At 47.1% G+C, this 24,148-nt stretch overlaps 2 protein-coding genes across 6 annotated transcripts; both read left to right on the top strand.

Annotated features, from left to right (window-relative positions):
* The first annotated feature begins 7,731 nt into the window (after positions 1-7,731).
* On the top strand, positions 7,732-11,261 carry ndufv3 (NADH:ubiquinone oxidoreductase subunit V3). The gene is made up of 2 exons (XM_056435962.1): positions 7,732-9,100; positions 10,972-11,261. The coding sequence occupies exons 1-2, from the start codon at positions 7,930-7,932 to the stop codon at positions 11,112-11,114; spliced, it is 1,314 nt and encodes a 437-aa protein (XP_056291937.1). The 5' UTR covers positions 7,732-7,929; the 3' UTR covers positions 11,115-11,261.
* A 522-nt stretch (positions 11,262-11,783) lies between these two features.
* pknox1.1 (pbx/knotted 1 homeobox 1.1) lies at positions 11,784-23,523 on the top strand. 5 transcript variants are annotated; one of them, XM_056434116.1, is made up of 11 exons: positions 11,784-11,813; positions 13,301-13,417; positions 14,647-14,777; positions 16,392-16,563; positions 18,709-18,918; positions 19,091-19,241; positions 20,063-20,160; positions 20,286-20,414; positions 20,499-20,575; positions 21,034-21,200; positions 21,792-23,523. In XM_056434116.1, exons 2-11 carry the CDS (start codon positions 13,367-13,369, stop codon positions 21,974-21,976), a joined length of 1,371 nt encoding a protein of 456 aa, XP_056290091.1. In that variant the 5' UTR covers positions 11,784-11,813; positions 13,301-13,366; the 3' UTR covers positions 21,977-23,523. The 5 variants fall into 5 exon arrangements, with proteins under 5 accessions (XP_056290091.1, XP_056290098.1, XP_056290082.1 ...); XM_056434123.1 differs by lacking the exon at positions 11,784-11,813 and adding an exon at positions 11,856-11,998; XM_056434107.1 differs by lacking the exon at positions 11,784-11,813 and adding an exon at positions 11,856-12,840.
* Positions 23,524-24,148: the final 625 nt, after the last annotated feature.

Genomic DNA, 24,148 nt, shown 5'->3' with positions numbered 1-24,148 from the left:
GAGGAATTAGAGAGGCCAAGGCGGACTATAAAAGCAAGATCGAGGACTACCTACGGAGCAATAACACCAGAAAAGTATGGCAGGGAATACAGCATATCACAAACTTCAGACCCAGCAAATCAATAGCTGACGGTGACGCCTCCAGAGCGGAGGAGCTAAACAGCTTCTTCGCTCGCTTCGACAGAGAGCATCCTGCAGCCACATCAACACCCCCTCAACAACCCCCCAGCCCCCCCACCCCGCCTGCACCTCACAGCAGCCACACTCTCATCGTAGAGGAGCACGAGGTGAGGCCCATGCTGAGAACGGTGAACCCGAGGAAGGCCACAGGCCCAGACGGTGTTCCAGGACAAGTACTGAGAGAATGTGCAGACCAGCTGGCTGGGGTCTTTACCAAGATCTACAACCAATCACTCTCTCAGGCTGTCGTCCCACCATGCATGAAGACTTCCACAATCATTCCGGTGCCGAAAAGAACTCCATCACCTGCCTTAACGATTACCGCCCAGTAGCACTCACACCCATCATCACAAAGTGCTTTGAGAAACTGATCAAGATACACATCACCTCAGCTCTACCTCCCGGGTTTGACCCTCACCAGTTCGCCTACAGAACAAACAGGTCCACGGAGGACGCCATCGCCACAGTTCTGCACTCCACTCTGAGCCACCTGGAACAGAGGGGGAGCTACGCGAGGCTGCTCTTTGTGGACTACAGCTCGGCATTTAACACCATCATTCCTGAGAGACTGGTGTCCAAACTATTAGATCTGGGACTATCAAGCTCAATATGCAAATGGATAATGGACTTTTTGTCTGACCGTCCCCAGAGGGTGAGGATGGGTTGCCACACCTCCTCAAACCTAAACCTCAGCATCGGCTCTCCACAGGGCTGCGTGCTGAGTCCTCTACTCTACTCCCTCTACACACGACTGCACCCCCGCACACTCCAGCAACTCGGTCATCAAGTTCGCGGACGACACCACCATAGTGGGGCTCATCTCAGGAGGAGATGAGTCGGCGTACCGGAACGAGGTGGAGAGGCTGGCAGGGTGGTGCACAGAGAACAACCTGGCCCTGAACACCTCCAAAACCAAGGAGCTGATTGTCGATTTCAGGAGGAAAAAAACAGACTTTCAGCCCCTGGTCATCAGTGGAGACAATGTGGAGAGAGCTTCCAACTTCCGATTCCTGGGCGTACACCTCGAAGAACACCTTACCTGGAGCACCAACACCTCGGCCACCATCAAGAAGGCACACCAGAGACTGTACTTCCTGAGAGTCCTCAGGAAAAATCACCTCACACAGGAGCTGCTAGTGTCATTCTATCGGTGCTCTATTGAGAGCATCCTGACATACTGCATCTGTGTGTGGTTCTGGAGCTGCACGGCTGCAGAGAGGAAGGCGCTCCAGAGGGTCGTGAACACCGCTCAGAAAATAATCGGATGCCCCCTCCCCGCCCTGACTGAACTCTACAACACCCGCTGCCTGAAGAAAGCCCATAGCATCCTGAAAGATCCCTCCCACCCAGGACACTGCCACTTTCAACTCATGCGCTCAGGCAGACGATACAGAGCGATGAACACAAAAACAAATAGACTGAAGGACAGTTTTTATCCGAGAGCAATAATTGTGCTCAACAGGCCCTGAACCTCTCTGCATCTGTCAAAATAATGTGCAATACACCATGTGCAATACAGGACAAATGTGCAATATTGGAAAAGTGCAAACAATTACAACATATGCCCACTCAGGAAAAATGTGCCCTTATGCCCAAATGTACACTTGGAATTTTACTACAACTGTTTGCACATATTTTAAATGCCGAGTCACTTTAAATAAGGTTGTCTTTTTTCTATTCTTCGTATACCATGTATACAATACTGACATGCCTCTTACTCACTTATGTTATCATTCTGTACATATTTTGTTTTTTATTCTTATTTTTTATTTGTACTCCTATTTTTTTACATTGAAGTGCACCTAGGGGACTGCTATTCAATTTCGTTGTTCTTTGAACGTGTTCTCTGTAACAATGACAATAAAGAAAGTCTAAGTCTAGTCTAAGTCTAAGTCAGAGTAAAGTGAGCGGGGTAAAAGTCAGGGGAGGAAATAGGAGGGAAGAAGTCACAATGGCAAGATTGAGGATTGGGCACAGCTATTTATGCAGCACGTTATTTGTGATGGGGAAACACCCAACTGGACTTTGTGAGCGCTGCCAGGCACCAGAAACTGTACAACATGTTGTCACCACATGCAATAAATACAGGTCAGAAAGGAAGGTCATGTTGGAAGAAATGGAGTGACTAGGGATGAAGGGAAGAGAGCTAGGAAGTATATTGGAGTGGGGGTCTAGTGGTCTGGGAAGAGGGTGTTTCATGCAATTTTTGCGAGCAACAGGACTGATGGGGAAAGTATAGTAGATAGGAACCGGAAGATGGCAGTAGTGCAACTAAAAGGATGCAAGCTGCCGTAAAACACCACAGAAGAAGAAGAAGAAGAAGAAGCAGTTAGTGGCGGTAACGCACCGATTCGTTGTTTGCCAACCGACCATTGAAGCTCAAAGACGCAGAAGGAGGATCTCTTGTGGTGGGAGGGAACCTTTGGCTGGAACTGTTCTCACGTACCAGTTTCCGGTCGGACCAAGACACTGGCAACACGAAATGGCGACCTCCTTGCTGCGGTTAGGGCGACTGGCTTCCCTCAAGGTAATACCAACAGAAAGCCCTTCTGGTGGCGTGACATGCCGTGTGTGTGACTCCCAGCTCCGGAGAGGCCAGCAGACATTCGACCCGACACTCCGAGCGGCTGTCTCCTTCGCACTGACCCCGGGACGCCGAGGTTCTTCCGGACCCGCAGAACAGGGCTTACCGTGTGACGTTACTGCGTTCAACCCGACATGACGTCATACATACGTTAGAACCATGTCGACGTCACACTTTATTTACACCAAAACTTCCGGGTGGAATAAGCCAATCAGAGAGGAGCTGCGACTCTACGCATATGTGAATTATATAACAAAGTTCACACTGCAGGACTGTGTATGTGTGTGTGTGTGTGTGGGGGGGTGGGTTCACCTGGATAGTCTATGAGGTGGCAGTGCTAGCCACGAAACCATTTAATTAATTTCAGTTTATTTTATATAGTCCAATATCACAAATGACGAATTATCCTCAGGGGTTTACAATAGATAGATAGATACTTTATTAATCCCCAAGGGGAAATTTGTCGTTACAAGTAGCAGCACCAATAAACCAAACACACAAGAATAAAAACAAAAAAACTAGGGCTGTGAAACGATAAAAAATTTTAATCGGATTAATCACAGGCTTTTGTGGATTAATCATGATTAATCACATATTACCGATATTCTCGGTATATTTTGTGAGAACATAGAGATTTATGACAAAAGACGGATATATACATTTATACATTCTTCTATACAATGGTGCTGCAACTCAGCAGTTATTTAGCAGTTTTCTTCCATATGGAACATTAATACATCTTCATCCGAAACAGAATGTTTAACCCTCCTGTTACCTTTCGGGTCAATTTGACCCCATTCAATGTTTAATGTCGGTGTTCTTTGGGGTCAATTTGACCCCAGGCTGTTTTTCACTTTGTCAAACATATCAGAAATATCAACTTTTTTATTTATTTAAAGGGCTATTTAGGTAGTCAACAAACAAACATAAAGTACCTCACACTTAAACTTGGGAAGCAATATTAATTCTAATAATTTTCTGGAGGTTTTAATTGCTGGGGTCAAATTGACCCCGAGGGTAAAATATGTTCGTAAATGAAAAGGTAACAGGAGGGTTAAACAGAGCATTTTTCTCTTGTTTGTCAACCATTAACTCCACCATGATACAATCTAAAGGTGGACAGATTGACAAGTGACTTTTTTTGCTCGGTCCCGATGCGCGCACGGAGCTCTGTGGCGCGCCAGACGGAGATCGATAAGTGTTAACGCAACGCGAAGAGACAGAAATGACATGCTGCTGTGGAGATACGATCAACAACAGACGTTTAGTTTAATAAAAGAACAAAGACGTGCGATAGAGAACATGTCAGGGGGCGGGCCAATCTTTTTAATGTCATGCGATCTACCAACACTACGCCGCGATCGACTGGCAGGTCGCGATCGACGTGTTGAGACCCTGATCTACAGGAAGTAAAAGTCGTAACAAGGTTTCCGTAGGTGAACCTGCGGAAGGATCATTACCGATGAACAGACCGTCTGCATGAGAGCGGACAGAGTTCAGATTGAAGTGGTGTATTGGAAGCTCATTTTGCAAGTGACTTTTTTTCGTCCCGACGACCAACAACAGACGGATTGGAAGCTCATTCTGCGCATGCGTTAAATGCGTTAAAAAAAAAAAAACTAGTTAAACCTGTAATTGAATTAACTGAGTTAACGCGTTATTTTTCACAGCACTAAAAAAAACACAAATATAAAAAAACAGGGATGAAAGATATTGAAGTATACAAAGTAAAATACAAAACAAAATATATATGTACCTATACAACACACATGCATACACAACACACAACATCAATGACAAATCAAATTCAAAAGTATTAAATATAGACAGTGTGCAAAATGCAGACTGTGTATATGTGTGCAGTGCAAATGAAATGTGTGTGTATGTGTGTAGTGCAAACAAATGAAATGTGTGAAGTGCAGATCAACATAGTGTAAATATTAAGTTATTATTGCACTATGATCTGGCAAGAGGTGATTTGTTATAGAGCCTCATAGCCGTCGGCAGGAATGTTCTCCTGTATCTGTCCTTGTGGCAGCGGAGCGTGAGAAGACGTTTGGAGAAAGTACTCCTCTGTCCCTGTAGGAGGTGGTGGAGAGGGTGGTCCGGGTGGTCCGGGTTGTCCAATATGGACACAAGTTTCTTCAACGTCCTCCTCTCCACCACCTGTTCCAGGTGCTCCAGCTGGCAGCCGATGATGGAGCCAGCCTTCCTAACCAGTTTGTTAAGACGGCTGGTGTCACCGATGCTGCTCCCCCAGCAGACAATGGCGAAGTGCAGTACAATCTTTACACATACGACATCCCTGACCTTTGACCTCACATCATGAACCATGTTCCGATGTGAGGAACCGCCATTCCTTGAGTCAAATCCTCTCCCTTTAATGACATCATCCTACGAGCTAAATGTCATTAAATATGATATATAGATATTAAAAAGATAACAATCTGGATACAATTGATTGAATAATAAGTTGAAAAATGTAAGAGATGACACATTTAGATGTTCAACACAAAGACACGGTGCACTTCAGGAAGTCTGACAGCTGCAGTTTACAAATCCTGTGAACAACAAGGATCCCTGTAACACCATGAGACACGCATGTCAGTATGATGATGACCTCTGGGCAACATCTTACGAGTGGTCTTCAAATGATAAGCGAACCCTCTATATGTTCCTCTGTGTGGCCCCATCAGAACCCTCTCTGTGTTCCACTGTGTGGCCCCATCAGAACCCTCTCTGTGTGGCCCCATCAGAACCCTCTATATGTTCCTCTGTGTGGCCCCATCAGAACCCTCTCTATGTTCCACTGTGTGGCCCCATCAGAACCCTCTCTATGTTCCTCTGTGTGGCCCCATCAGAACCCTCTCTGTGTTCCTCTGTGTGGCCCCATCAGAACCCTCTCTGTGTTCCTCTGTGTGGCCCCATCAGAACCCTCTCTATGTTCCTCTGTGTGGCCCCTTCAGAACCCTCTCTATGTTCCTCTGTGTGGCCCCATCAGAACCCTCTCTATGTTCCTCTGTGTGGCCCCATCAGAACCCTCTCTGTGTTCCTCTGTGTGGCCCCATCAGAACCCTCTCTATGTTCCTCTGTGTGGCCCCATCAGAACCCTCTCTGTTCCTCTGTGTGGCCCCATCAGAACCCTCTCTGTGTTCCTCTGTGTGGCCCTAGCAGAACCCTCTCTGTATGACTCAAGCAGAACCCTCTGTGTTCCTCTGTGTGACTCATTCAGAACCCTCTCTGTGTTCCTCAGCAGTGTCTCCAGCTGGAGAACCGGGCCGTCCTGAGGAGCCGCTCGGCTGCTTGGTTCTGCACTCGGGCCGAAGAACCTGCAAAGCCAGCTGTGAGCCAGAGTAAGGCCATTGGATTCTGTTGACTTCATGAAGTTTGAAATATTATAATAATAATACACAGTATGTGTATAGCACTTTTCATACAATGCTTCATTTGCAATAATGGAAGATGGGCATGAAATGAACATAATAAAGGTAATTTTAGACTTATTAAAGATAGGCTCGGACACCTTGTGCACAAATAATATTAGGAACCTATGCGTTTGGGCCAGAACCAAATACAGACCCTGCCATGTTTCCTCCTGTTAAAAGAAGCTGAACTAAACTTGTTAGAGGCTGAAGTGAAGAGATGCTGAGCGTTGTTTTAAAACATGCAGCGAGCTGCTTGTCCCCATCTCTTTCTGCATTCCCACTCTTCTTTGGGCCGTCACATGACGCAGTGTTCCAATGCTGCCTGGTGCTAGAATCCTTTGAGCATTAGGACCTTCAAGTGACCTCCAATTAGTTCAACTTCTGGTGGCTATTGTGTATTAACGATGTTTTATAATGATTGTTTCCATTTGTCCGTAATGTTACAGACTACATGTATTGATATTGTTTGTGATTGAATTTTTCAGCTTTTAAAGCTCAATGTGTTCCCTTTTTATTTGACAGTGCAGACAATGTCCCCGAAGGTCGGGCTTGTGTTGCTGATGCGTTAAACGGTGTATATAGAGGCCAATATATAAACATGGTTCACACATACGTTTATTTATTTCAATAAATTAATTTTTAGTTTTTGCATTTGGGAAATTCCATGAAAACACATGTGTGAAAAGTGTTGTCGTTATTTAACTACTCTTTACCGTTCTCCTCAGCAGCAGAGGCTCCAGATGAGAGGGCCGCGCTGCTCGCTTATAAGACAACCGTTCCCTTCCCAGCTAGCGTGGGTTTCCCACTGGCCCACACAGCAGCTCCCCCAGCTGCTGAGCCAGATGTTGCTCAGGTTATTGCTGACACAGCTCTCCCAGCTGCTGAGCCAGATGTTGCTCAGGTTATTGCTGACACAGCTCTCCCAGCTGCTGAGCCAGATGTTGCTCAGGTTATTGCTGACGCAGCTCCACCTGCAGTAGACGCAGCTGCTGAGCCAGATGTTGCTCATGTTATTGCTGACGCAGCTCCACCTGCAGTAGACGCAGCTGCTGAGCCAGATGTTGCTCAGGTTATTGCTGACGCAGCTCCACCTGCAGTAGACGCAGCTGCTGAGCCAGATGTTGCTCAGGTTATTGCTGACGCAGCTCTCCCAGCTGCTGAGCCAGATGTTGCTCAGGTTATTGCTGACACAGCTCTCCCAGCTGCTGAGCCAGATGTTGCTCAGGTTATTGCTGACACAGCTCTCCCAGCTGCTGAGCCAGATGTTGCTCAGGTTATTGCTGATGCAGCTCCCCCAGCTGCTGAGCCAGATGTTGCTCAGGTTATTGCTGATGCAGCTCTCCCAGCTGCTGAGCCAGATGTTGCTCAGGTTATTGCTGACACAGCTCTCCCAGCTGCTGAGCCAGATGTTGCTCAGGTTATTGCTGACACAGCTCTCCCAGCTGCTGAGCCAGATGTTGCTCAGGTTATTGCTGATGCAGCTCCCCCAGCTGCTGAGCCAGATGTTGCTCAGGTTATTGCTGATGCAGCTCCCCAGCTGCTGAGCCAGATGTTGCTCAGGTTATTGCTGATGCAGCTCCCCCAGCTGCTGAGCCAGATGTTGCTCAGGTTATTGCTGATGCAGCTCCCCCAGCTGCTGAGCCAGATGTTGCTCAGGTTATTGCTGATGCAGCTCCCCCAGCTGCTGAGCCAGATGTTGCTCAGGTTATTGCTGACGCAGCTCCCACAGCTGCTGAGCCCATGGTTGATGCAACCAGTAAAACCTCAGCACCAGAAGACACTGCAGTCCCAGCCGCCTCAGCCTCCTCTGAGCCCAGTGATTCTGCAGCTGACGGATCGTCCTCATCTTCTTCATCGTCCTCATCATCCTGTGACTCCGATTCTGACTCCGACTCCGACTCTGACTCCGAGTCAGAAGTGAAGACCGAAACCAAGACCTCACCAACACAGGTGTCACAATCCACTGTGAAAGCAGAAGTCCAGGAGAAGACATCAGAGGTGAAGGAAGACCATAATGAAGCTAAGGGGGAAGTTCCTGCAGAACCTGAAGCTGTTCCTGCGTGTGCTGCTGAGGAAGCCCAGGAGGCCGCTCCTCCAGCTCCAGCCACCGGTATTAGCTCTGAGGAGTTAGTGGACCCGGCTCCTGAGATCTGCACCAAAGACGCTGTGAACAGTCCGGAAGTGGAATCCGCTCCAAAAGTCAGAGAAGACAGTCCATCTCCTGCCACCCCCGATGTTCCCGTAGAAACCCCAGCTGGGGTTGTGATCGAGCCTGCATCTGCAGAAGAAGCCCAGACTGCCGCTCCATTGGAGACCCCAGAGAGTGCCTCCGCAGAAGCCGTACAAGCTGCTGAAGCCCCTTCAGGAGCTACTGAAGCTGTGCCTGTAGAAGCTGATGCCGAAGTGGCTGCTGCCGGCAGGGCTGCCACGGTAAGGGAGAGCGCCGAGGAGCTGGTGGACCCCGCCGCAGTAGAAGCTGCCCCTGTGGAGAGCACCGGGGAGCTGGTGGACCCCGCCGCAGTAGAAGCTGCCCCTGTGGAGAGCACCGGGGAGCTGGTGGACCCCGCCGCAGTAGAAGCTGCCCCTGTGGAGAGCACCGGGGAGCTGGTGGACCCCGCCGCAGTAGAAGCTGCCCCTGTGGAGAGCGCCGAGGAGCTGGTGGACCCCGCCGCAGTAGAAGCTGCCCCTGTGGAGAGCGCCGAGGAGCTGGTGGACCCTGCTCTAGTGGTAGCTGAAGCTGCTCCAGTCGAAGCTGAAGCTGCTGCAGAGCCTGTCGATGAGGCTGCAGCTGAAGTCTCTGCCCCTGTGGGGAGCACCGAGGAGCTGGTGGAACTCGCTCCAGTGGTAGCTGAAGCTGCAGGAGAGGAGCTGCAGGCGGCCGCCCCAGCTGAGCCCGTTGATGCGTCTGAGGGTATACACTACACCTTTCTATCCTCCAAATCTCTACCTCCCCCTTTCCTCTCTGTGGATCTGCACGCCCATACAGATGACCGTACCTGTCTCTATCTATACTGTTACAGTGGTGTTATAGGTTCAACTCCCTCACATACTGTAGTTGCTGTTTCTTTCACGGCAGATCACACAAATCCTCCCTGGATTACTTTAAATGGCCTGTCGGTTTGTTCCACCACTGTGACCTCTAACCTCTGGTTGCCTCAGTGTTCAGTATCTAGGTTTTGCATCGGGTGGATCTAGTGTGCATGTACCTGAATGCACACTGGCAGGTGTCTACCTTTTTCTTTTGTGCATTTCTGCATATTTGTTGAACATTTCCTTTGCTTGCTTTCTGCTAATTGATGTTTAGCCCCGCCCACACAGCGATGGTGCTGTTATGTATGATCAGAGATGTTGATTGGTTCATACTGTGACACTAATTCTGCTCATGTTTCTGCCCTCTTCCCCTCTAATAATAACTCAAGATTCTAACACCTATCTGAATTTAAAAACTCCCCATCACTTGCATTCCAGCAGTTGCCATCCATCCTCAGGATATTTCTCGTTTTTTTTAGATCTTTTTTTTAATGAATTGCTCTTTTTTATTGTTAATGTGTCCGTTTGTATGAAATATGGGTTTCATGTTTTCTAAGTTACGGTTACAGGTAAATACCATTGTGTCCTTGTGCCAGGTAAAGTTATTGCTAATTGTAATGTTAGAGTGCACACGTCCATACTGCTGTCTCTGAAGAGGTTGGACTCTGAAAAGGATTTCCGGGAGCAGGATTACACACTAACCAAAACCATTGGATCATCTACCAGCCAATGTTTGCCAATGGATACATGTTACAGATTGAAATCCTAAACATTCCTGTAGCTGCAGCCCTTTGTTACATGTAATAACACCTCTCTGGCCAGCAGGGTAACAACTTCCACTTGTTCATTTCTGTCTTCCCTTTTTTTTTAATAATCTGTGAATCTGTTCTTTGGGATGGGGTGTCGGATGAGGAGAAGATGTCGATGTGTCGGTGTCACACGTGTTGTTATTAACCTGACGGTCACGGCGTGGGACGGGTTTACACACCATTGAGATGTCAAAGTAATCTAAAGATGATGATGCACTTGACTGGAGCTCATGGGGCAGAGCAGTCGTCCCGCAACCACGAGGTCCCCGGTTCAGATCCCCGCTCTCCCCATAGTTCATGTTGAAGTGTCCTTGAGCAAGGCACTGAACCGCCAGTTGTTCCTTAATAACAAAGGACGAGTCAATGCAGAGAAGACTTTACCCGCGGGGATACATTTAAAAGATACATTATAATTGTTAATTAAATACACTTAGATTTTGATCCAATGCCATGTGTTGGATCCCATCGAGCTTCTTATCTGCCACTCACTCTGCCATGAGCTGTCTTTGTCTGCTCCCTCTCACGAACATGCTCCTCAAGGCTTTTCACACCAGTGTGTCTCCACACTGTTGGGGGTAGTAATGGGGCTGACCCCCGTAGGAAATGCCCCACAATAAACCACCTTTTGTGAGCAGTGTGAATATGTAAATCTGCTGCCCTTCAAAAAGTCTTTTCAAATATTTACAAAGCGAGCCACATTTATTTTCTAATTGATAGCTTATCATAAATGTCTCTTTCAAGTGGTAATTGTAGTTTTTGTTGCCAGAAAATGAGCTACGGGGACCAGGAAACGGGAGGAGAGCCAGTATTGCCAAACCTATTTGTCTCGTCTTGTGCTATTTTAGTTTGAATGAATGAACAGTATGAACATGTATGTACTTTACTTTGGGCCTGACTTCGCTTTCTAACATGCCTTTTTAATGTTTTTACCCTCCCTCTGCAGCGGCACCAGAGCCCGATGAGCCTTTTGACAACAGCACTTATAAAAACAACCAGCACCACAACTACAGCCCCTCCACCTTCTCAGACCTGGATGTGGAGATGGCCAAGTTCCGTCTCCCGCAGCCCTCCTCCGTCAGGCACTAGAGGAGTTGGCCCTGCTGCAAACCTTTATATTGCGTAAAGATGATGGCATTGGCCCTTTCTATGATGAGCATTCCCTCACCTGTCAGATCTGCATGCAATACTGCTGTTAAAATGTTATATTATTAAAGCACAGAAATGGGAAATGAAGTCTGTGTGGTTCTGTTTGATCTTATCTCAAGCAATAGACGTATAGGAGGATAAGCTCAGATCAAACGATGCATTTCTCCCTCAGGGGGCCATTTGAATAGAGCTGAGTGTGCAAGTGCTTTATCTGTGTTTCTATTTTAATTATTACAGTGTCCTCACCCTTCGCCTGACTGCACATAGTGTCCTAATTATCCCAGCTTTCTTTTAGTGAGTCGACAATGAGCATCTATTATGCGTATATCATTTAATACACATAATAGATGCTCATTGTCGACCACTAAAACATGACACAATATCTCTGCATAAAGGAGTGCAAAGCGTGAGATACATCGCAAATGGGCTGTGCAAACCGGGGCAGTAAATGGCGTTCGCCAAGCTGAAAACCCGAGACCGCGCAGAGGGACATGCTGTGGAGGACGTCATGACTCCGCCCACCTTATGCATATTCATGAGCCAAGCGCCCCTGCGTGCCCTTACGCGATGACGCACCGCGACAACTGCGGGTCCCGATTGCTGCAGCCGCTTGTCAGTGTGACGAAGATTGGCACTCAGGTAAGCTGTCACTCAAAATCCCTCTTTTTCCGTTCCCTATCAATCAAACAATCTGGGCCGCACGCAAAAATGCCCCGGGGCGAGGAGCGCGGACCTAGTCAGGCCGGCGGAGGGTGTTTTTGGATGGGAGGCAGAAGCGGCAGAGCTACGGGAAGAATAAAAAAATCTGTATACAAGGGAGGGAGGTGGGGTAAAAAAAATATGTCGGCGTTTTGGGGGCAGAGGAGGATTGTGGAAAAGCAAAGGGCGAGAGCGAGAAACGAGGCCCGACAGTCGTAACGTGTGCGCCGAGGGGAGGGGAAGCAGAGGACAGCTGTCCCCGCTTGAGTGATTGACTGATGTCGCAAAGACTTGAGCAACCGGGCTAGCCTGTGTGTGCAGCCGACGTGTGTTAATATCACTGCAGTTGAATTAACTGTATACAGAGAACAATAAATGCATTGATTGGAAATGTTAATTCAAAAATGCTAAAGCCCTTGAAGCTGTTTTTGTTATGTGGACAAATTACTCTTCGTATCAATCCGCTGCGGGGTCCTGTTTTTGTACCTGGCTAGCTAGGTTAGCTTGTGTGTGTGTTTTTTGGCATTGGTCCGCTTTCTAAATATGGCGCGTCTCCTTTGATCTCACCGGGCGAGAAGCACTTTTAAGTGAACAGTTGTCGACCGTTAGCAGTAGCTCAGCCACACGGCCGCTCTCTAAGTTCCCTGTAGAGCAGCTTCGCGAGCTAACGGCAATGTGGCGATAACCTTCCAGCTAACGTTACATATTGTCTCGAGGCTCCGTCCTCAGAACTACTTCGTGTGCCGTCGCTGCTCTGGTCGCCGTTAGCGGGCTGGTGAGCAGCCGTTAGCGGGCTGGTGTGCAGCCGTTAGCGGGCTGGTGTGCAGCCGTTAGCGGGCTGGTGTGCAGCCGTTAGCGGGCTGGTGTGCAGCCGTTAGCGGGCTCATGGAGGCTTTCTTCAACTTTTCTCTCCCCTTGCCGCCACAACCCGTGTGTGCTACCTCGGGGCTAGGCTAGGCTCGTCGTGGTGGGTGTGTTAGTAGCTACCGTCAGCTTTCCATTCTTCTTATTTTTATTATCTCTTGTGTAGAGTCGTGAACACACACGCGTTGCCACTACGATACTCCCGTGTGTGTGAATATCAGCACATCATTTACATTTTTTATGAAACCCATGTTTATGTTTTCTTTATTTCTGCATCCTACATATATCCTTCAAACGTTTTATTTTGGAGGAAATGTGTGCGCATTGGCCTCGGTGGAAAATGCTTAACTTTACCCAAAGTAACATTAAGCATTTAATATTCATCAATTCTGTTTTTGTTTTTCTATAAACACAAACTTGTGTATTCTCTTATCACACTAACCCAGTTTTCCAAAACTACTGCTAATCTCAAAGTGAAGTCATTCCATGATTAGCTGTCTGTTCCTCACATGCCTCTCCAGGCTCTGTTCCAGGTGGTCTAATGTAAACTGTGTATTGTGTAGGTGGGCCACCTGTCCCTGCTCTCTATAATGCCCCAGTGTTTGCAGCACCAGCAGTGAACATCAGTGATGGCAGCCCAGTCGGTTTCCATAGACCAGTACCCGAAGGGAGAGCAGCAGGTGGGTGAGCGGGAGACACTCGGTTTGGACCTCGAGGCCGACGCACAATCTGTTCCGACTGACTGAACTGCACTTTTTGGTTGTTGCTTGTTTTACAAAGATAATCCACCCCAGCAGTGGTTGCAAAAAAAACCAAACCCAAATGTTTTCAAGCTCCAACTTTCAATATGCTGCACACTCCTTGTTCACATATCCTCCAGTCATGTGTAGTGGGGATAATTCAACACTTTCTGCATGTAACACAAGAACACAGCCTATGATAATGTTATAATAGTGCTATTGCATCAGTTCTAGTAATCTGTTGGCTGTCTAACAGGCAACCATAAATAATTCAATGTTTGGTAAACACGATTGCAGTATAAAGCTCCCTTTCTGCCTCATCTCTGTCTGAGCTTATGTAAATTGCTTACAAAACATCATTATTCAAGTGCCAAATTTGGTGAGTGTCTAGAGCCGAGAAGGGTCTATGACTAATGAGAAATGTCCACCCCCAAGCAAGTGATTATTTGTAGCTACTTTGTGCTCAATCTCATTCATTGTTGTTCTCAGTCACATGTTTGGGGATGGGATTATTGCCCCTGGGTAGGCAGGCACGCTGTGAAAGTAAAGGGGCAGAAACCTGGCCCCCAATCAAGGAATGAGCCTCGAGTGGCGAAGCTCCACTCGCGTCTTTACGTGTCCTTTTACTCCCATTAGGTAATGTGTGTACACACACAGGTTCTGGATCATATTCTCAATTGCATTCATCAGAGGGTATGCAGTGTTTCGGTCTGGACGTGTAGCCACAGTGTGCTCGTAGAGCGACGTGAGGGCATGAGAGAATGCAGAGACGCATGTATTGCATGTGTCCGTAAGTCTCTGTCCAAAGTGCTGACGTGCCACACACATAAACTGTCAATCAGGTAACTAATTAAACGGTGCTTGTGTCTGATAACACGACTAACAACTCATGACACCTTCAGTACCTCTCTGCCTTGATTTGGATCACAGTGAAGGAATCTTTGTTCTTTAAAAGAATGAAATAAAACCTCGTCTGAGAAATGCATAGTATTTAGAAGTGATGTGGGGACTTTCCAAATGGTTCATATTGAAGCAGAGCTCTGTGTTGAGCGTTACCCTGAAGCTACTCTGGTCTTCACATGATGTGTCGATGTCTCTCATTCTTCTCCACTTCTATCACTCTGTTTCTTTCTCTCACTCCTTTTTGTGTTCTCTTTTTTCCCCCGCAGATGCAAGGTGTGGTAAAGGTAGACGGCGAGTCCGAGCAGAAGTTTCTTGAGGGGACGTTGGCGGAGACGCCCAGTCCGATACCCACGGAGCCGCAGACACCCATGGACGCAGACAAAGCCTCCATATACCGGTAGAGCTCATGATGTGTGTGTGTTTGTGTGTGTGTGTGTCCGTTCAGGAGAGAACCATAACAACAGCCCCTCTTCTCAAATCTGTTCTTCTCTTTCCCATTCCTGACTTGAGTACTTCCTGCTTGGCCAGAAACTAAACTACCACTAGGAAACCTCACATGGTGTCTATGAGCACTCTGAATCTGGGATGCACCGATACAACCGTTTCCACACCTGGACTCCGGGTATCGGCTGATTCCTAGAAGTGATCTGATCCCATAGCAGTGTTGCGATAATAAGCCTTATTTAAGTCTGCCTCACTGTGTGGAAGGGACTGGAATCAGTCTTTACCTATCTGTGCTAAACAAAGTTTAACTACAAATACATCAATATATATTATCTGAACTGTTAGTTATTGAAATAATACATAGGCTGCTTGGTAGAAATTCAATTTCGATTCTACCGATTTTTATTTCACTTTGTTAATTGTTCACTCTATAGAATATCAGAATATATATATATATATTTCTTTTTAATTTTTTTATTAGATATTGAGATTAAAATGATATAAAATGGAGAAACGCCCGAAATCTCCATGTTTGAGAGGCTGAAAACGTTTTCTGATTTAACGCATAATCGATTATCAAAATATTTTGTGATTTCTCTATCTGCTAATTGATTGGTCCAACTATAACCGATATTTAATCTTAACTATTTGAGTCAGTATCGGTCCGATATCTGTATTGGTGCATCCAAAACTATATGTTGCTCTTTGTCTTTTAAAGTGTGAAAGGGTGGTGTTTTGTGAATGTTCACACTGCCCACCGGTACAAAAGAAAAAACAAATTTTACGACATATCTCGTAATTTTGAATCTGCTCATAATTGCAAGATTATGATATCCTGATCTCATAAATGTGATGTATGCGTGACGTGATTTTGGTAACACGAGATAATAATGACGTAATGGAATGCTGTTCCCAATCCAAATTCCAAAAATTATGCAAAATCAAAGTAGTGTTGTATAGCCAGGAAGAGATTACTAATGTGAGATGTGCTTTTGGTTACATTGCTCTGCATGACAATAAGTTATTGAATATTTTACTACACTAGAGGGCCGTAACCTTATCTCATGATCGGGAGATCCGGATCTCGTAATTACAAGATCCTTTCCTGTACTAATGAGCTTCCAGCTCATAAGTATGACATCCGGATCTCATACTTCTGGTGTATCATTTAGTTTTTCTTTTTGAATCGGAGCCTCAAACCAAGTTAAAGCTGGTTTGTGAACGGCTTGCAGTGATCACCGGTCCAGTGATGAATGTATTCTGTCATTAGTGATCCAGTGAATACAGACATGGATCAAAGTTTACACTCGAACAGTAGACAGGGTGGAGGACTGTTATTCAATTAATTTAATATGATATATCCCAGAATCACTATATATATATATATATATAATGTGTGTGTGTGTTCCATGATTGAAGCAGTTTGCCTTAATTTAATTGAGATATTCAGTGTTTCTGTCAGCATTTGTTTTCATATAAACCCATTACCTTTTTTCTTTTTGGAAGCCAAAGTAGAATACCTTTACTGAGATGATGACCTCCATTCTTTGTACGTGGGCTTCCTCAGGCATCCGCTGTTCCCCCTCCTGGCCCTGCTGTTTGAGAAGTGTGAGCAGTCCACGCTGAGCGCTGATTGCATCACCTCGGCGAGCTTCGACGTGGACATTGAGAACTTTGTCCGCAGCCAGGAGAAGGAAGGCAAGCCCTTCTTCAGCGAGGACCCCGAACTCGACAACCTGGTGAGACCTAATTCTGATGTTCTCGGTTGTCTTTTTAGTTTATTTAGTATCACTGTTGCACACTGAACTATGTCAGCGGTTGATTTTGCTGCTTCAAAAGAAAAGCGTAATGTTTTAAACAATCTTTTAAACAAGTGTTGACGGGCTGGGTCAGATCACTGGCTACTCCAACCTTTATGGCTGGGAAACGGTTCTAAAGATATTTGACCACAACAGAACAGGGACGCGAGGTATTTCACAAGGAAACACAACATAGAGGAACCCCAACTCACTCACTACTCTATGACCTTTAACCTCCACAGCTCAGTGAGATGCAGTCGTCTCCTGTTGCTGACTCCTACCTGCTACTTAGACATTCCTCCCAATGGTCCGATGCCACAATCGCTGTCTTTAAGCTGGTGAATCTGACTTCATGGTCGTCTAGCTGTTTGAAATGAAACGTGGGGCACTGTGCTGTAGCTGACCGTGACCTCCCTCTGCTGAAGTGCAGTGTCCCTGAGCCAAGATTAACAAAGTATTTACACGTGTGTGTGTGTGTTTTTAGCTTCTGTTCTGCGTGGTCAAATTACTGTCCATTTGTTTCCTGCATCTGCATGTCCCCCCTGACCACATCTATAAACCTCTTTTTTAGACGGGCCACAGAATGCCAATGGCATGTTCATCCCAAGGTTTACTTGTATAGATCTTTTCTAGTCTTCCGACCACTCAAAGCGCTTTAACACTGCATGACATCATTCACCCATTCACACACTGATGGGAGGAGCTACGGTTCCACCTGCACATCAGCAGTAACTAACATTTGTAGACACCGTAGCACAGCTACGGGACACATTTGGGGTTACGTGTCTTGCCCAAGGACACATCAACGTGGACTAGCGGAGCCGGGGATCGAACCACCGATCCTCTGGTTGAAGGACTACCCCGCTCACCACTGAGCCACCGTCGCCCTTCAAGTCGATTTGGCAGATGCCAAGTGGTGTGAATGGGCTGGGGCAGGAGTCCCCAAACTTTTTCCTGTGAGGGCCACATAACTTTTCCCTTCTCTGATGGGGGCCGGCGTCAGTTTGTAACAGAAAAAGTGTGACGATTGCAGGGTGCCTAAATGTAAACAAACCCTGCATTCTGAATGAATTTTTCTCCTACCTAACCTTTATGCCATTATTCCATTCTATTTGACAGCGGCTGGTCTAGGATTTGCGTGGTCAGACTGAAAAATAAATCATAATGCGTCTCTGGTATTGTTCAGGGGGCGTCGTGATGTGGAGGTGGGCCGTATCCGGCCAGCGGGCCTTAGTTTGGGGACCACTGGGCTGTGGTGTAAGGTTTGACCATGTCCTGGTTGTAGACGGGACCCGATCTGTACGCAAAAACAATGTTTTGAAGCGGATGCTTCAGCCACCGGTAACCAGCGAAGGTAGCGGAGGAGCGTGGGTGAATTCAGGCTGAAGACCAGTCGAGCTGCTGCATTCTGGATGAGCTGCAGAGGTCGGGTGGCCTTAGCAGGTAGACCTGCCAGGAGGGAGTTACAGTAGTCTCGGCGTGAAATGACCAGAGCCTGGACCTGTGCCGCCTTCTGAGTAGGAAGAGGACGTATTCTCCTGATGTTGTGCAGCATGCACCCTCAGGAACGTGTTGTCGCAGTGATGTTGGCCGTCAGGGAGAGTTGACCAGTTCCTGGCAGTCGGTTAGGGCTAACACAGAGTTGTCAAAGGTAATGACTATTGGTCCAGTTCAGTCTTGTCAGGGTTGATTTTCAGGTGGTGTGCGGACATCCACTGAGAGATGTCAGTCAGACGGGCAGAGGTTCGTGCTGCTACCTGTGTTATAGATTGTGGAAACAAGAGGATCAGTTGGGTGTCATCAGCATAGCGCTGGTAGGAAAGTTGGTGTACAGAAAGAGGAGGGGACCCATGATGAAGCCTTGAGGGACTCCAGTAGTGAGAGAACTCGTTATATTTGCTCCCTTTGTTCTATTGAGGTGATCCTTAACTTGAGCTTTTTGATCCGTTGCACAACTTTCATCAGCGCGGTGAATCGGTGGCAGAGCACCGTCCTTCAGAGGTGGTTAGATCCGCGGCTCCACCAGTGGATGTTGACGTGTCCTTGTGTAAACTTTTTTGAATCTTTGTATCTTCTGACCTCTAGATGGTGAAGGCCATCCAGGTGCTCCGAATCCACCTGCTGGAGCTGGAGAAGGTGAGTGACCTGTGTAAGGACTTCTGCAGCCGCTACATCGCCTGTCTCAAGACCAAGATGAACAGCGAGACCCTGCTGAGTGGAGATCCAGGGAGCCCGTACTCCCCCGTACAAGGCCAGGTTCAGGGTTTCTCCCCCACCAAGACTCCGTTATGGACTGTAGGTGGACTGTACTTCTCAACACTAAACACACAAATACCTGAATCTGTTGGTGCCTTTTGCGGTGAAATTGTCATACTTTTGTCATTACATTTCCTCTAACCTGCCACTCAGTATTTTCTCAACACGCTCTTGACTGGCCCTTTCTGTATTGCCGCTCTGTGTTACGCAGACCCCAAGCTCTATCTCGGGGACCATCAGCCCCCAGGGTCAAATTGTGGTGCCGGCGTCGGCTCTGCAGCAAGGGAACATTACCGTGACAGCAGTCAACCCCGCCCAGGTGGTTGCAGGTATGTCACCATGGCATACAACAACTCCCCCAGGTACAGTACTGTTCTGATTGCAGCTCAGATGTTGTCATGTGCCAGTGGAACACTTTGATCTCTTTGACATTCCATAGTCGAGCGTCTTGTTTATTTTACGTTCATTGATGCTCAACCTTTAAAGCTTTGTGCGTCTTATCAGGCGTCAATCTCCCGCTTTAAAAGTGAAGCCACTGTGGCGACTCCTCTGGTTGTATGGAAGTCTATGCTCCGTATGTTAAACCTGCATTCTCTCTACTGACCACCAGCATGCCGTTGTCTGGTCTGGGAGTTGTCCATTCTTTCCGTGTGCTTTCACTTCAGGAGAGTTATTTGGAACATTTTGTTCCGTTTATGTCTTATTCAGCATTGAGTCCTATTTAACACAACCCTGTGACTGCAGGCTGGGTGACGTTAACTTCTTATAGGCACTCTGTGGCGTCTATTGACAAATTACAAATAATGAGTGTGAGTGGTCTGAGTAAAATTTGTATTTAACTTTGAAACCATAGCCGTATGCTGGGGGCGGCTGTAGCTCAGTGGGGTAAGGGGGTCGTCCTGCAACCCCAAGGTTGTCGGTTCGATCCCGGCTCTCCCCATTAGTTGTTGCAAGTCGAAGTGTCCTTGAGCAAGGCACTGAACCCCCAGTTGCTTCCCGGGCGCATCACTGCAGCCCACTGCTCCTTAATAACTAAGGATGGGTTAAATGCAGAGAACTAATTTCCCCGGTAATCAGACATTCAGCACCCATGATCCTGTGTCCCGTAACCAGTTTTCCCCAAACGGTGCTGCTTCTTCTGTGCGTGTCAGTGGAGTCCTGAGCTCTTGTGTTGTGTTTCCAGGGGGCACGGTGTACCAGCCCGTCACAGTCGTCACCCCACAGGGCCAGGTGGTCACACAGGCTCTGTCTCCGGGGACGATACGCGTCCAAAACAATCAGGTCGGTCATCCGTCTGTGTGACCGCGATACTTGTGTACATCAACATATCCTAAAATGGCACATCTTCGAAGCGTCGGGGACATGAGGAAACAAGGAGGCGTCTGAATGCATGCCTGTCCACTCAGCTCCAGCTGCAGTTCCACCAGGACCTGAACCTCTTCAATCACGACGACAACTCGTCCAAGAACAAGCGCGGCGTTCTGCCCAAACACGCCACCAACGTCATGCGCTCGTGGCTCTTCCAGCACATCGGGGTGAGTGTGAGTGTGTGTTTGTGTGTGCGCATCGCGTGTTGTTGATCGTGTAACCCTGAGCTAACTCCCCGTCCTCTCCTGTAGCACCCATACCCAACGGAGGATGAGAAGAAACAGATTGCCACTCAGACCAACCTGACACTGCTGCAGGTCAACAACTGGTGAGTCCAGCCAACAGAGACGAGGAGTACCGTTGATATGTCAAGTCACTCATCTTTCTCCCCACTGTGGAGAAGTAATTGGTCAGTGAGCTGATTGGCTGCCCACGCACCTAAAGAGATGAGTAACTAGCTGGCTCTGAAGTCGGCGATTAACAATTTCTTCATCCCCAGATTGAACTGTTGTTTATTTTGTACAGCCCAATATCACACACATTATGAGAGGGCTCATCAGAGGGCTTTACAATCTGTACACATAGACATCCCTGACCTTTGACCTCGTATCGGATCAGGGGGAACCCTCAAGAAATGGAAAACAGTGAAAGCCCCTTCAGGAGAGCAACAGAGGAGGATCCCTCTGGGCTGTTGAGTTTCAGCGGGAGATGATGTCATCATGTCGGGAACTAGAGCACACATTCCAGTCGGTGCCGTCACACATTTCAGTTGTCTTGCGTCTCCAGGTTTATAAACGCACGGAGGCGGATCCTGCAGCCCATGTTGGACGCCAGCTCCTCCGAGACGCCCAAAGCCAAGAAGAAGACGCCTCAGAACCGGCCCCTGCAGCGCTTCTGGCCCGACTCCATCGCCACCGGGGGGGGCAACCAGCAGCAAGTCACCTTGCCCGACGGTACGCAGCGGCGTTTAGGTTGTAGTCAAGTTGAAGAGAAACTCAACGTATGTGTGTGTGTGGAGGGGGGTGGGGGGGGCTGGGTTATCGACCATGGTCAAAATGAAGGGATTGATCCACCACCAATCGTCATTGGCCAACACTCGTTCTAAACCGTTTGGCTGGCTAGCAAGAAAACCCACTGATGAACTATTAAAAAGATGCTTAACAACATATGATTAATAGATGTGATGCTGGTAAATAAATAAATAAAGCATCCCCATGCTGGGTTGTCCCGAGAACACACGGAGCGTCACGCACAAGACTTGTTGGTAAAAACCTCGGCAACATTGACTTCTGAATGTCCTTCTTCTGTCAGTTTAATTGTTCGATGATCAAGACCACAAAAGATGAACAAGTCTAACTAGCTGGTTACTGAGCCTGTCACTCACACACCAACAAGGGATGAACCTGTCCAACGTGTACCATGTGACGCGTATGAACTGTAACCTGATTGGTTGGCGGTGCTGGTATTCTAGACCGAGTTGTTGTTTTACTTCCCACGCATTCCGATGAGCTTTCACTGCGTCTTTCTTCTCCCTCGTTTCTCAGGCACGATGGTGACGATGAACATGGAGGGTCTGCAGAGCCTGACGTCCGACGGCGCCACGCTGGCGGTGCAGCAGGTGATGATGGGCGGCCACAGCGAGGACGAGTCGGGGGACGAGGACGACGAGGATGACGAAGACGCGGACATGGCCGGGCTGGGCCTGGACCACAGCGACTCGCTGCAGTAGAGGACACACACACTCCCTCACTCTGGTCTACACAGGACGGGCGCCAACAGGCCGTCGGTTGCTGTGTGTGTGTGGATCACAGTACACACACACACACACACTCACTCACTAGGTTTACATAGAGCACAACAGAGCGGTCCTGCACTCTTCCAGCCCTCCACCCTGCTGAATGGCAGTTTTTGGCCGTCTGCGTGTGAACATCAGGAGTTTCATTTCAGAAACAGTTTTGTTTTTTTATTACTTAGTTGATGTATGCGAGTGCACTTTTTTTGTATATTTAAACTCAACCGGATTAAATCAAAACAAACGGAAGAAGAAGAGAGAAAAAAGAAGTGTTAAAAACACTCGAAGCGTTTGATGCTCCATGAAATGACTGATTTGTGATTTATTTTCTCGGCCCCCTCCCCCGTTGAATTCTCTTTTTTGGATGCCAACGTTTGGAGTCGTCTCTGAGGGTTTGTCTTTTTGCATGCTTGTGTTTTGAGTAGATGTGCACCGACTCCACGGCTCCCACACAGCGGAGAGGTGAGGGATGAGAAGAAGAAAAAGGAGATGCTTATTTTTATATACAAATGTTTGAAATTAGTGTTTGTTTGTTGTTTCTTTTTAAATTTGTGTTCTCCTGTTTTGTAAGGAAATATTTATGTACATATTCATAATTGAAGCTTGCGACCCTGTTTTCCAGGGTTCTTTGAAGTTTTCTAAGAAACAAGATAAATTAATTGAATGCTGATGAAAATTGCTCTTTCAATTGTTTTTTAAATGTACAATAACATCAAGGCCTTACCGGTGTTCCTAAAAAAAAAGAATTATTTCCAGAAGCACAAAAAGAAAGTCTGACACTTTTTTGAAATTGGTCAACAGGACACTAAACTACAGAACTCTCTGTAACGCATCGCTGATGATTTTACTTTGTCAACTGCAACTTTGCAGTTCTCCCATTTCTTTAAGTAGAAGCCCAGTGTCGCCCTCCGGTGTGCATCATCACTCTTTGAATCATTTGACAGTTATGGCGTATTTCCCAAATGCACAATCCAGAACACTATGCTAATCACACAATCACGAGGGTCTGAGTAACCGGTGAGAGATTATGAATTGACAAGAAGCAGTGGACTTTTTGCACGTGTCAAACCTTATTTTATTTATGTACACACACGTTCTCCGGAGAGCAGCTGGATGTTCCCGGTCCGCTGCCTGGAGGACTTCGGCCTCTGTCGGCCTCCCTGCCACGGCATGTCGTGAAAGATTTAAAATCTCTTTATCAATATGTTGATGTGACTTCACAGATTGGGGTGCCTCTTGTGTTTTTAATATTTGTAATAATGTACTTTACAACAATGTGTCTGTCGATAGGTGCAGCAATCTGGTTCCAATCCTTTTTTTGTGAAGTTGAAGCGGTTGGTTTCCGGGCGCGGTGGCCCCCGGCCCTCGCCGACCTCTCACCCCCACTCGCATCGCTCTCGCTTTTTATGAAGCGGTGTTCACGTTTTCTCTTGTCTGTTCTGGCCTTAGAGCTTTCTATTTTGGAATAAATGATGCCTAACTGCCGTGTCTCGTTTGCTCCCTCGCGGGATGTGTGAGGATCTGACTCCGGTGGTTTATTATTTCTCTAGTTTTGTCTTGTGGAAACGTCAAAGCCGAAGAAGTGACGAAATAGTGGGGCAGATAACTGTAACAATCGTTCAAAAGTGGATACAAGCACCAAATTTGGTATATGTATCCCTCTGGGGTCATTAATTAAATAAAGAACGTTAGCCACTTAAATTTAAAAAATGGCCGCCATTTTCCAAGGTGGCTGCCAATTTTCCTGCTTGACAGAATTGTACCCATGGGACATATTTTTATATTTTTACCATTAAATCCTCTATTATTTGCCCTGGGAACATCAATAATGTAAAAGATCGTAATTGGTGACATCTAGTAAATAACATGGAAAAAGACAGAAAAATGATTTAATATGAAGAATGTTTAATAAACAGAATGTATCATGTTATTGAGGAGGTTAGATCTATTTAGTTTTTCTGAGACATCTAAAATGTTTGAAAGTTCATTGCAGTTCTTTCTAGTCCAGACACCTACAGCTGCACAGAGCTGTACAGGTAAGACCAAACTGGTAACATTTGCATCTTCCTTTGCATTCTACCTTGCATCCACATTTGGTCAGCTGCTGGC

Source organism: Pseudoliparis swirei, chromosome 2, assembly GCF_029220125.1.
Source record: "Pseudoliparis swirei isolate HS2019 ecotype Mariana Trench chromosome 2, NWPU_hadal_v1, whole genome shotgun sequence".
NCBI lineage: Eukaryota > Metazoa > Chordata > Actinopteri > Perciformes > Liparidae > Pseudoliparis > Pseudoliparis swirei.
The sequence above is the reverse complement of the archived record's forward strand: the minus strand, read 5'-3'. Positions and strand labels throughout refer to the sequence as shown.